The sequence below is a fragment of the Salvelinus alpinus genome, chromosome 12, assembly GCF_045679555.1.
Source record: "Salvelinus alpinus chromosome 12, SLU_Salpinus.1, whole genome shotgun sequence".
NCBI classification, from domain to species: Eukaryota; Metazoa; Chordata; class Actinopteri; order Salmoniformes; family Salmonidae; genus Salvelinus; species Salvelinus alpinus.
The window spans coordinates 13,245,372-13,258,009 of NC_092097.1; the positions used below are offsets into that span (position 1 = coordinate 13,245,372).

General features: G+C 42.0%; 1 protein-coding gene across 1 annotated transcript; it reads right to left on the reverse strand.

The window, feature by feature from the left end:
* Positions 1–1,794: 1,794 nt before the first annotated feature.
* On the reverse strand, positions 1,795–5,459 carry LOC139535562 (uncharacterized). The gene is made up of 2 exons (XM_071335080.1): positions 3,040–5,459; positions 1,795–2,611 (listed from the first exon to the last, which is right to left on the reverse strand). The coding sequence occupies exon 1, from the start codon at positions 5,365–5,367 to the stop codon at positions 3,454–3,456; it is 1,914 nt and encodes a 637-aa protein (XP_071191181.1). The 5' UTR covers positions 5,368–5,459; the 3' UTR covers positions 1,795–2,611; positions 3,040–3,453.
* Positions 5,460–12,638: the final 7,179 nt, after the last annotated feature.

Below are 12,638 nucleotides of genomic sequence, written 5' to 3' on the forward strand. Positions count from 1 at the left end.
TAACTATAGAGAACATACAAAAATGCTATGGTAATAAAAAATGTAAGTTTACACACAGAGATAAAGAGGGCTGTACTTTCCAGTCATGTCCAGCTGAGGTCTTAGCTGCCTTTTAGTTCAAAATATTGGTGGAAGTGGCTCCACATCATCTTCTAGATCAGTGTGTAAATGGTCCGCTCCCTCAGTGGTAGTTGCCGCTGGTGCACTGGCCCTCCTCCGCTTCACACCTCTAGATGGCCAGGCAGGGGTGGGTGTGGAGCCAGAGACAGCAGCAGGGATCAGACGAGAGGAACCAGTTCCTACATTTGAATGAGTTGGCTCCCAGAAGTCATTTCTATCACAAAATAATTATGTTAAAACTCAAGTTTACTATTACTTATTTTATTAAACCTTAATTTTAACAGGGGGTGAGCCCTGCATCAAAACATCAAATACACAACACATATCTATAAACATATACAGTTGAAGTCGGAAGTTTACATACACTTAGGTTGGAGTCATTAAAACTCGTTTTTCAACCACTCCACACATTTTTTGTTAGCAAACTATAATTTGGGGTAGTCGGTTTCGACATCTACTTTGTGCATGACACAAGTAATTTTTCCAACAATTGTTTACACAGACAGATTATTTCACTATCACAATTCCAGTGGTTCAGAAGTTTACATGCACTAAGTTGACTGTGCCTTTAAACAGCTTGGAAAATTCCAGAAAATGATGTCATGGCTTTAGAAGCTTCTGATAGGCTAACTGACAATTTGAGTCAGTTGGAGGTGTACCTGTGGCTGTATTTCAAGGGCTACCTTCAAACTCGGTGCCTCTTTCCTTGACATCATGGGAAAATCAAAAGAAATCAGCCAAGACCTAAAATAAAAAAAAATGTAGACCTCCACAAGCCTGGTTCATCCTTGGGAGCAATTTCCAGGTACCAGTTTAATCTGTACAAACAATAGTACGCAAGTATAAACACTATGGAACCACGCAGCTGTCATACTGCTCAGGATGGAGACGCGTTCTGTCTCCTATAGATGAACGTACTTTGGTGCAAAAAGTGCAAATCAACCCCAGAACAACATCAAAGGACCTTGTGAAGATGTTGGAGGAAACAGGTACAAAAGTATCTATATACACAGTAAAACGAGTCCTATATCGACATAACCTGAACGACCGCCCAGCAAGGAAGAAGCAACTGCTCCAAAAATGGCATAAAAAAGCCAGACTACGGTTTTCAACTGCACATGGGGACAAAGATTGTCCTTTTTGGAGAAATGTCCTCTGGTCTGATGAAACAAAAATAGAACTGTTTGGCCATAATGACCATCATTATGTTTGGAGGAAAAAAGGGGGAGGCTTGCAAGCCAAAGAACACCATCCCAACCGTGAAGCACGGGGGTGGCAGCATCATGTTGTGGGGGTGCTTTTCTGCAGGAGGGACTGGTGCACTTCACAAAATAGATGGCTTCACGAGGAGGGAAAATTATGTGGATATATTGAAGCAACATCTCAAGACATTAGTCAGAAAGTTAAAGCTTGGTCGCAAATGGGTCTTCCAAATAGACAATGACCCCAAGCATACTTCCAAAGTTGTGGCAAAATGGCTTAAGGACAACAAAGTCAAGGTATTGGAGTGGCCATCACAAAGCCCTGACCTCAATCCTATAGAAAATGTGTGGGCAGAACTGAAAAAGCGTGTGCAAGCAAGGAAGCCTACAAACCTGATTCAGTTACATCAGCTCCGTCAGGAGGAATGGGCCAAAATTCACCCAACTTATTGTGGGAAGCTTGTGGAAGGCTACCCAAAACGTTTGACCCAAGTTAAACAATTTACAGGCAATGCTACCAAATAAAACCTGAGTGTATGTAAACTTCTGACCCACTGGGAATGTGATGAAAGAAATAAAAGCTGAAATAAATCTCTATTATTATTCTGACATTTCACATTCTTAAAATAAAGTGGTGATCCTAACTGACCTAAAACAGGGATTTTTTACTAGGATTAAATGTCAGGAATTGTGAAAAACTGAGTTTAACTGTATTTGGCTAAGTTGTATGTAAACTTCCAACGTCAACTGTATATTATATAGAGTATGGGGAACACAATCACTATAATTAAATATGTGGACCAATTGGCAATAAAACACTCAAAAACCACAGCCACAGCATGTCATAGCCAACATAACATACACATAGGCTATGCTAATACATAATATAATATATATATAGAAATCAAAGAAATATCTCAAATGAATATGCAACCATTTAAACAACTGCTCTCGCATGAGAAGCAAAAACGTATTTTACTTATCTAAAAGTGGATATTTTCTTTACCCAAAAATGGATTCCGCGTTGAAATCAAAACTGTGTTCCCTCACAGAGTTCTCATCCATTCGTCCTGTGTCACTCTCCTTGTCAATTTCTGCAATAATCTCATCCAGTTTTGTAAAAAGAAATATGTAAAAAGGAACAAACTGCTGCGTAACGTAAACTATTCTGCCCTTGAGTTGCGTTCCCATGCAAAACTAGACAGATAGCTAACAACTAAGTCTTCAATAAAACTCCCAAGGCGTGACTTTTCTTGAATGAATATATTGAAAACGTTTATGTTGTAAAACTGCAAAACACAGAAAAGAATATACTTTAGTATTCAATTCACACCAACATACTGTAGCTGTACATTATACATTTGAAGTTGCATGAATACAAAGCACGTGCTACGGTACCATGCATCTGGCATGATGCCAAACCATATAGCTAATTGCTTTCTCATATGGTAATTGACTAACTCCTTTCATTACTCTAATAATGTACAACCATCTATGTAGAATAACAAGGTATATTACACTAGAAACAGTAACAAAAATACAGTATTGTATATTTTACAATTCTTTTGCATGACGCACGAGCAAAGTAATACAGCTAACATCATACATGAAAGGCATTGCAATTTGTGAGTAAATGCAACCAACCAACATTGATATGTAAGAAACTCTATCAATAACAAGATTATCATCATTAGCTAAATGCTTGAATCGAACTTACAAACAAATATTTTCCAAGGCTGAAGCGTGACAAGAAATAACTACACTGAAAGACCTGCACCGTAGCGTTGTTTTTAGCTGCTTCTAAGCGTGCAGAACGAATTCTCTACTTCCTGTTTGCGTACAGTCTAAGTACCAGAAAGCTCCACTAGGGGGCAAATAACACCATGGAACACAATGAAAATCCATCTTAACCATTTAATAAAATAATCTGTTACCTTCTAACAGGATGGCAGCACACTCCCCGCCTGGTATAATGAAATTGTGCCACTATGAAATAAAACATATCAAGAAACAAATAATGTCCTTTCTATTTTTATCTTTTGTCTCTAGGATGCTTCAGAAAGAAGAACAACAATCTCTGAGATTGGTCTCAGAAACACCTTAGCAGCTCCTTGCTTGACAATTTTTAGTTCTACTTTCCTAACCTTTTTGTCAGTACTGGGAAAGGTTTTTTGAGTGTACTTTGTTTTGGGAACTCTTTTCCTTTTTCAAGGCATTTGAATTCTTCTCTGAAGGCTTCATGTTGCACACAGTGAATGATTGCTGTTTTGGCTTGTGACAACTCACTTGTACCGCATGGTTTATTACAGTCATGCCAGCCTCTGCAGCTGGTGTTGTCCGCACCTTCATGGAAGGATCTGGCAACATGAATGAGTCGTGCTGTGGCTCGATTGAGAGCTTTCCAGCTTGAGAACCTCTCAAAGCGATGAGAGCCGAGTTGAGCTCCAGAAACCTTAGAGGCGAAGACAGTGACGTCTGGTCGAATCTCTGCGTCTGCGTGAGGCTCTACAAGGTCAAAATTTATGTTCTCAGGCTCACTTGAGTTTGTTTGGGTCAGGAAAGGTGGACCTGAGAACCAACTGGTGTACTTTAAGAGCGCAGCAAATATAGGCCTGGTTGCATGGTCTGCTGGATTGCTGTCAGTGTTTACATAACACCACTGATCTGGATGGGTAGACTTCCTGATGCGAGTTACCCTATTGGCAACATACACATAGAATCTTTTGGTGACATTGTGGATGTAACCGAGAACTATCTTACTGTCTGTGTAGAACTTGGCCACATTTACATCAATGTCAATTTCGTCTCTGATCAGTTCATACATCTCAACAGCTAGCAAAGCCGCACACAGTTCTAGGCGTGGGATAGTGTGGGCCGGACGAGGGGCCAATTTTGATTTCCCCATGACAAATCCAACATGGCATTGACCTTCCGAGTCAATAACTCTCAGGTAGGCTACCGCTCCTATGGCTACTGTAGAGGCATCTGAGAAGATGTGTAGCTCTCTTCTTTGAGTGGTAGACAAGGAGACTGGGATGTAGGTCCGCTGAATATACATATGTTCCAACTCCATCAAAGAATCCTTCCACATTTTCCATTTCTCTTCTTTTTCTGGGGGAAGAGGGGCATCCCACTCACTCTGATCAGAAGAGAGTTCTCTGATTAAGGCTTTACCTTGCATTGTTATTGGAGCCACGAACCCAAGGGGGTCATAAAGACTATTCACTGTGGACAGGATGCCTCTCCGCGTAAAAGGCTTCTCATTGTGGGACACCTGGAATGAGAAGCTGTCTGTTTCCAGGTTCCAGGAAAGTCCCAGACTCCGTTGAAAGGGGAGAGGATCCACTCCTAGGTCCAGATCTTTTAAGTCTTTTGCACGGTCCTCCATAGGGAAGGCTTCCATAACTGTTTTGCTATTGGATGCGATCTTGTGTAGTTTCATGTTGGACTCCGCCAACATTGCTTGTGTTTTTCTTAGAATGTTGATAGCTTCTTCTGTTGTAGCTACTGATGTCAGCCCATCATCGACGTAGAAGTTCCTCACTACATATTGCTTGGGTTCTGATCCGTGTTCCTTCTCACCCTGTAGCGCTGCTCGTCTCATGCAGTAGATGGCTACGGCTGGTGAAGGGCTGTTCCCAAATACATGGACTTTCATCCTGTACTCAGTTATGTTTCTATCTGGATTGTTGTCTTCATACCAGAGAAACCTTAAGTAATCTCTGTGATCCTCACGTACACCAAAACAGTAAAACATTTGTTGCACATCTGCTGTTAGTGCAATGCAATCCTTGCGGAAGCGCATTAGGACACCCAAGAGTGTGTTGTTTAAGTCTGGACCACTGAGCAGAACATCATTAAGTGACACGCCTTGACACTTAGCACTGGAGTCAAATACTACTCTTATTTGTTCAGGCTTTTGTGGATGGTAAACACCAAATATGGGTAGATACCAACATTCTTTGTCTCCCTCTAGTGGCGGTGAAGGTTCGGCTTGGTCGTTATCCAGCATCTTTTGCATGAAGTCAATAAAATGACGCTTCATGTCAGGCTTTTTGTCTAAAGTCCTGCGAAGTGATGTGAGACGGTTTATGGCCTGCTCCCTGTTATTAGGAAGGCGACGTCGAGTGGGGCGAAAGGGTAGCGGAGCCACCCAGTTGTTTCCATCATCCTGGAAAACCTGTTTGTCCATAATGTCCAAAAAGGCTTTGTCCTCCACTGATGGTGCTGGTTTATCATCGTCTTGTGTTTTGTCGAACACGGAACATCCCAGGTTGTCTGTGTTCACAGTTGTGCTTGGATCTCTCGAGTGCATTGTAGAGGGAGAGATGTGTTTCTGAGCTACGCTGTTGTAGTTCTCTTTTACCTGGATGATGTCAGGGCAAGGGCTCAGATAGGATGTGCGACCATTTTGAAGTATGTTTGTCCTGAACACGTTAACATTGGCTGGTCGGTGAGCCGTTCCCAGACAGACCTCACCCACGATGACCCACCCGAGGTCGAGTCGCTGTGCATAAGGAGTGTCGTGGGGCCCATTGATTTGCTCTCGTACCTTGTGTACCCTTAAGATGTCTCGTCCTAAGAGCAGGAGGATGGGAGCGTCTGGGTCCACAGCTGGAATTTTGTCCATAACTGGTTGCAGATGGGGATGATGATACGCAATGTCGGGGGAGGGAATCTCCGTCCTATCGTCTGGCATCATATCACACTCTATCAGAGTAGGGAGAGATAGCTGCATGTGTCCGTCTATAGACTCCACCATGAAGTTGACGGCTCTCCTGCCTGAAGTCTCTGTTACCCCAGAACAGGTCTTCATGGTGTATGGAGCAGAGTTGTCATTGATGTTGAAGAGATTGAAAAACTCTGTCTTGGCCAGAGATTTGTTACTCTGTTCATCAAGCACTACATACATTTTGACAGCTTTCGCTCTTTCCCCAGCCGGATAAGCTTTAACTAGGCATATTTTTGAACATGATCTTGGATTAACTGCCTCACCACAGATCTCCGTACACTTTGAGGTGACAGATAGAAGAGCATCGTCACCTTGCTCCCCGCCATGCTCTTTCTCTGCTGTAGCAGTGTCTGTATTTGAAGGGGCTGGGCCTGGATGCAGAGCAGCAAGATGTCTGTCGCTGTCGCACTCAGAGCACTTGATTGACACCTTACAGTCTTTAGCTCTGTGCTGAGTTGACCCACAACATCGGAAACAAATTCCATTCTCTTTGAGATATGATTTGCGCTCATCTAGAGTTTTGTATCTAAACCCACGACACTTTTTAAGAGGATGAGGTTTGTTATGTATTGGGCAGTGATGGTCAGGGTTTTCAATCTTTGTCTTACTGGGTTTGGTTTGGTGGTCTGAGGGCTCAGATGACACATCGGTTTTGTATACAGTCACAGGTGTCTTGCTGCTGTACCTGGCAGGTTTCTCACTTTTCATAGACACCTGGTTAGTTGAGGTGTAGAGGGTGAAACTGGGGTCGTTTCTAGTTTTCGCCTGGTTCCTGATGAATCTCGAGAAGAACGAGAATGGTGGGAATGCTACCCGATAGTCCTCCTTGTATTTGGATCCCTGTGCAATCCATTTTTCTTGTAAACTGAATGGAAGTTTCTCTACAATAGGGTTTACCCCCCGAGATGTGTCCAGATAAGCGAGGCCTGGAAGGTACCCTTCTACTTTAGCACACTCCAGTTCGAGAAGAATGTCACCTAGTTCTCTTAGTTTGTGATTGTCTTTGTTAGCCAGTTTTGGAAAATCATCAATTTTCTTCAACAGTGCATTCTCGATCACTTCAGGTGTACCATAGCACTCTTCTAGTCGTTGCCAGACCATGTTAAGCCCTGCTGTTGCGTTGAAAATATAGACAGATCTAATTCTGTTTGCTTGCTCAGACGACTCTGCCCCTAGCCACTTGGTAATTAGATCTAACTCTTCCCTGGCTGATAAATTCAAGTCTCTAGTCGCATTGAGAAAGGATGCTTTCCATGCCCAATAATTTTCAGGGCGATCATCAAACTTCAGGAGTCCGGAACTCACCATCTCACGGCGTAGGAGGTACTTGATGAGGTCTGGTGCCACTTGTGACTCAGGGACGCTTTGTGTGTGTGACTGGAAGTGGGCTTGTTTTCCATTTACACCATGCTGCTGTTCATTTCTTTTGAACGGAGAGTCTCTGCTCATGTTCTGTTGTTTGCTACTTTCTGGATTATGGTATGTAGCTGGGTCAACACTAAGCTCTTGTTTCTCCACTTCAAATGGAAGTTCAGCAAAGTAGGGCCTAGCATGTTGTTGCACATACTCACAGGTACGCTGGACTGGACTTAAGGGCTGTGTCCCTGTGTCTAGCTCTTTGTGAAGTTCTCTGCGTTCTGATCCTACAGCTTCTTCAAAGGCTGCAGCTTCAGCCAATGCAGCAGCAGCTGTTCTCTCAAATTGGAGAACATATAAACTTGCCTCGAGGTCAGCTTTTTTCTTCATCCCAGAAGCTTCCTTCTCAGCATAGGAGACTTGTGCACGCGCTGCGTCTGCCTTGGCGCGTGCTTTGATGGCTGCAGAACTCGCCGTTGAGGATCTGCTTGACTGTTTTGATGACCTTGATCTTGTAGATTGAGACTTGGTCCCAATGTGCTGAAGAGGCTCCTCCATCTCTCTCTGTCGAACTCTTGGCTCTGGTTGTTGTACCGTAGACTGCTGGTCTTCCATAGGAACAGAGGCTTTGTTGGCTGATGAATGTAGAAACAAACCACCGTGTGTGGTTATTCTTGAGCTTGAGCCCGCCGTGATGATGTTTTTTTACTATTCTGCCCTTGAGTTGCGTTCCCATGCAAAACTAGACAGATAGCTAACAACTAAGTCTTCAATAAAACTCCCAAGGCGTGACTTTTCTTGAATGAATATATTGAAAACGTTTATGTTGTAAAACTGCAAAACACAGAAAAGAATATACTTTAGTATTCAATTCACACCAACATACTGTAGCTGTACATTATACATTTGAAGTTGCATGAATACAAAGCACGTGCTACGGTACCATGCATCTGGCATGATGCCAAACCATATAGCTAATTGCTTTCTCATATGGTAATTGACTAACTCCTTTCATTACTCTAATAATGTACAACCATCTATGTAGAATAACAAGGTATATTACACTAGAAACAGTAACAAAAATACAGTATTGTATATTTTACAATTCTTTTGCATGACGCACGAGCAAAGTAATACAGCTAACATCATACATGAAAGGCATTGCAATTTGTGAGTAAATGCAACCAACCAACATTGATATGTAAGAAACTCTATCAATAACAAGATTATCATCATTAGCTAAATGCTTGAATCGAACTTACAAACAAATATTTTCCAAGGCTGAAGCGTGACAAGAAATAACTACACTGAAAGACCTGCACCGTAGCGTTGTTTTTAGCTGCTTCTAAGCGTGCAGAACGAATTCTCTACTTCCTGTTTGCGTACAGTCTAAGTACCAGAAAGCTCCACTAGGGGGCAAATAACACCATGGAACACAATGAAAATCCATCTTAACCATTGTAATAAAAGAATCTGTTACCTTCTAACAGGATGGCAGCACATAAACTACTGTGCATCCTGTTCGCTTCCCCTTGAAAAGGAACACTTTTGCACACAGCTCTATTATGATGGTTGTTTGTCATACAAAGTGTGCTCACATACTGTGGGGAAACCCAGCTCATTGGCTATCTAGCTAGCTATGTTTCAAAACGATAGGTGGTCATTGGACCAAGACAATGTCAATTAAGTGAACACTGCTCATCTCATTGGTGCGTAATGATGGCTGACCTTAATGGACTAATTGAAGTGCTGTGTAGCCAATACGTAATGTAGAAGGATGAAACATTTTGGTTGCCTTCTAGAGTGTCTAAGGATTGCACAAAAACCAAAATTGACCGAGTTAAACAAGGTTTTGAAGATTAGAGTTCATAAATTGTTTTGTTGCAAGTTGAAAGAATCGGAATTCATGCAAAACGCTGTATACAACTTGGATATTAAAATGGATTTTAGCAAACAAAACTATGCTACATTTTATCTCTGGGACCCTTAGGGTGACAAATCAGAGCAAGATTACTGAATGTAAGCACATTTATTTACCGTCAGAGTTGAATGTATGAAACCAGTTGCCTTGATAAAAGTGTTTTGTTGTTCGCTGTAATAGCTACTGTAAATTGGACACTGCAGTTAGATTAAGAATCATTTAAGCTTTCTGACGATATAAGTAATGTCTATGTCCCGGAAAGTTGGCTGTTGTTAACAATGCCATTCTAGTCACATATCGCTTACTGAGCAGCAACTGTCCCGATTTCGGGACACTGATCCTGTAGAGGTTTTAAACAGCAGTTACCTTGCCAGCTACATCAGTCAACTAAAGAATAGCCAGTTTCTGCTCTGCTTGCTTTTACAACTTGGTGAAAGAGCGCAACACATACACACTGAATTTTGTTCAACTCTCCCATGCTGGTCCAGCCAGCCTTCCAGAAGCTTTGTCTTCATGTGGTGTTCACGTGGTCCTAAATCCAGCCATCTGAACACTCCAAACAGCCTACCCGACTGCTCTGAGGTGTCCGCATGGTCCTAATATGCCATCCCATCTGGTTTGCGCTTAATGGGACAATCATTTGTTTTTCAACAGGACATTGAGCCAACACACCCCCAGGCTGTGTAAGGGCTATTTGACCAAGAAAGAGAGTGATGGAGGGCTGCATCAGATGACCTGGCCTTCACAATCACCCGACCTCAACCCAATTGAGATAGTTTGGGATGAGTTGGCCCGCAGATTGAAAAGCAGCTAACAAGTGCTCAGCATATGTGGGAACTCCTTCAAGACTATTGGAAAAACATTCCAGGTGAAGCTGGTTGAGAGAATTCCAAGAGTGCGCAAAGCTGTCATCAAGGCAAAGGGTGGCTACTTTGAAGAATCTCAAATATAAGATATTTGGATTTGTTTAACACTTTTGTGTTATTTCATAGTTTTGATGTCTTCACTATTATTCTACAACGTAGAAAACATTAAAAATAAAGAAAACGTTTAATGAGTAGGTGTGTCCAAACTTTTGACTGGTACTGTACATATAGGATATGTTTCTTAATTTGTAGCATATGTGTTGCAGAGATCAGCGCAGCAGGGCGAGCTGGCATTTGACCAACACTTTTGACACAAAGTGTTGAAAAGAAGGACAAAGTACTGTTGTTTCGACTGATTTGCCTCAAGGTTAGTCAACTTGTGCACAATTAATCTGTGATTAAGTCTGATCAACTGTAGCCTACTGATAACAACCACAGCTGCATCTAGCCTAGAGAAGTCTATGTGCTCGGATCCCCTCTGGCCAGCCTAAGCTATGTATTTATAGCCTTAAATAGGCCTTTATATTTGTGTTAAGAGAAAATGTGAATGAGATCAAATATTCAAACTTTGGGTGGCGAGGTGTTGCCTTATCAATGCAAATTGTTTGACTGGACATAATCAATCAAGACAATGCTGATGGCATACTGTGTGAGTAACTTTTTAATTACAGATGCAAAGGCCTACACAATGCAACCCTGCATAAAGCAAACTCAGCCCTGTTAATTCTATTGTCCAATCACAGTTGTCTCTTTTTTTACCATATGATCTGATTAGAAATAATCCATATACCGTCAAACTATTTTACATCTGATTTATTTCTATGTCATACCTTCCAACTAGGGTGTGGAGTTTTACCTGGTTAGGTTAGCTTGTGGTTCTGAAACCTCTCTTCGGGTACCCCAGACATTTCAAAATGGTGTTTTAGCCCTGAACTAGTTCACCTGAATCACCTAATCAAGGGTTAGCTGACTAGTTGAATCAGGTGTGCTAGTCCTGGAACAGATCAAATACATGAACAGGCTGGGGGTCCACGAGGAGAGGTTTGAGAACCACTGGGTTAGCCTACCAGATCAGGAAAAACTCTGGGCCCTAAGACCCCATGCCCCTTCATCTTTACAACACATATTGCAGGGAACTATGAAATGTGAGACGATGTACAGTGCCTTGCCAAAGTATTCATCCCTCTTGGCATTTTCCTATTTTGTTGCATTACAACTTGTAATTTAAATAGATTTTTATTTGCATTTCATGTAATGGAAATACACAAAATAGTCCAAATTGGTGAAGTGAAATTAAAAAAATAGCTTGTTTAAAAAAAAATCTTAAAAATACAAAACGGAAAAGTGGTGTGTGCATATGTATTCACCCCCTTTGCTATGAAGCCCCTAAATATGATCTGGTGCAACCCATTACCTTCAGAAGTCACATAATTAGTTAAATAAGGTCCACCTGTGTGCATTCTAAGTGTCACATGATCTGTTACATGATCTCAGTATATATACACCCGTTCTGAAAGGCCCCAGAGTCTGCAACACCACTAAGCAAGGGGAACCACCAAGCAAGCGGCACCATGAAGACCAAGGAGCTCGCCACACAGGTCAGGGACAAAGTTGTGGAGAAGTACAGATCAGGGTTGGGTTATAAAAAAAAATCTGAAACTTTTAACATCCCACAGAGCACCATTAAATCCATTATTAAAACATTTGAAGAATATGGCACCACAACAAACCTGCCAAGAGAGGGCCGCCTACCAAACATCACAGACCAGGCAAGGAGGGCATTAATCAGAGAGGCAACAAAGAGACCAAAGATAACCCCGAAGGAGCTGCAAAGCTGCACAGCGGAGATTGGAGTATCTGTCCATAGGACCACTAAGCTGTACACTCCACAGAGCTGGGCTTTACGGAAGAGTGGCCAGAAAGAAGCCATTGCTTAAAGAAAGAAATAAGCAAACACGTTCGGTGTTCACCAAAAGGCATGTGGGAGACTCCCCAAACATATGGAAGAAGGTACTCTGGGTCAGATAAAACAAAAATGTAGCTTTTTGGCCATCAAGGAAAACGCTATGTCTGGCGCAAACCCAACACCTCTCATCACCCCGAGAACACCATCCCCACAGTGAAGCATGGTGGTGGCAGCATCTTGCTGTGGGGATGTTTTTCCATCAGCAGGGTCTGGAAAACTGGTCAGAATTGAAGGAATGATGGATGGCGCTAATTATGCACGCTCAAGTTTTCAGTTTCTTTTGTCCTATTTCTTGTTTCACAAAAAAAATATTTTGCATCTTCAAAGTGGTAGGCATGTTGTGTAAAGCAAATGATAAAATCTCCCAAAAAAAATAAATTTGAATTCCAGGTTGTAAGGCAACAAAATAGGAAAAATGTGAAGGGGGGTGAATACTTTCGCAAGCCACTGTATCCATTACTGTTAATTGAAATAC

Bases quoted from the DNA above. Each gene is read 5' to 3' on its own strand.
- LOC139535562 (XM_071335080.1), bottom strand. From the start codon at position 5,367: ATGAAGCGTCATTTTATTGACTTCATGCAAAAGATGCTGGATAACGAC.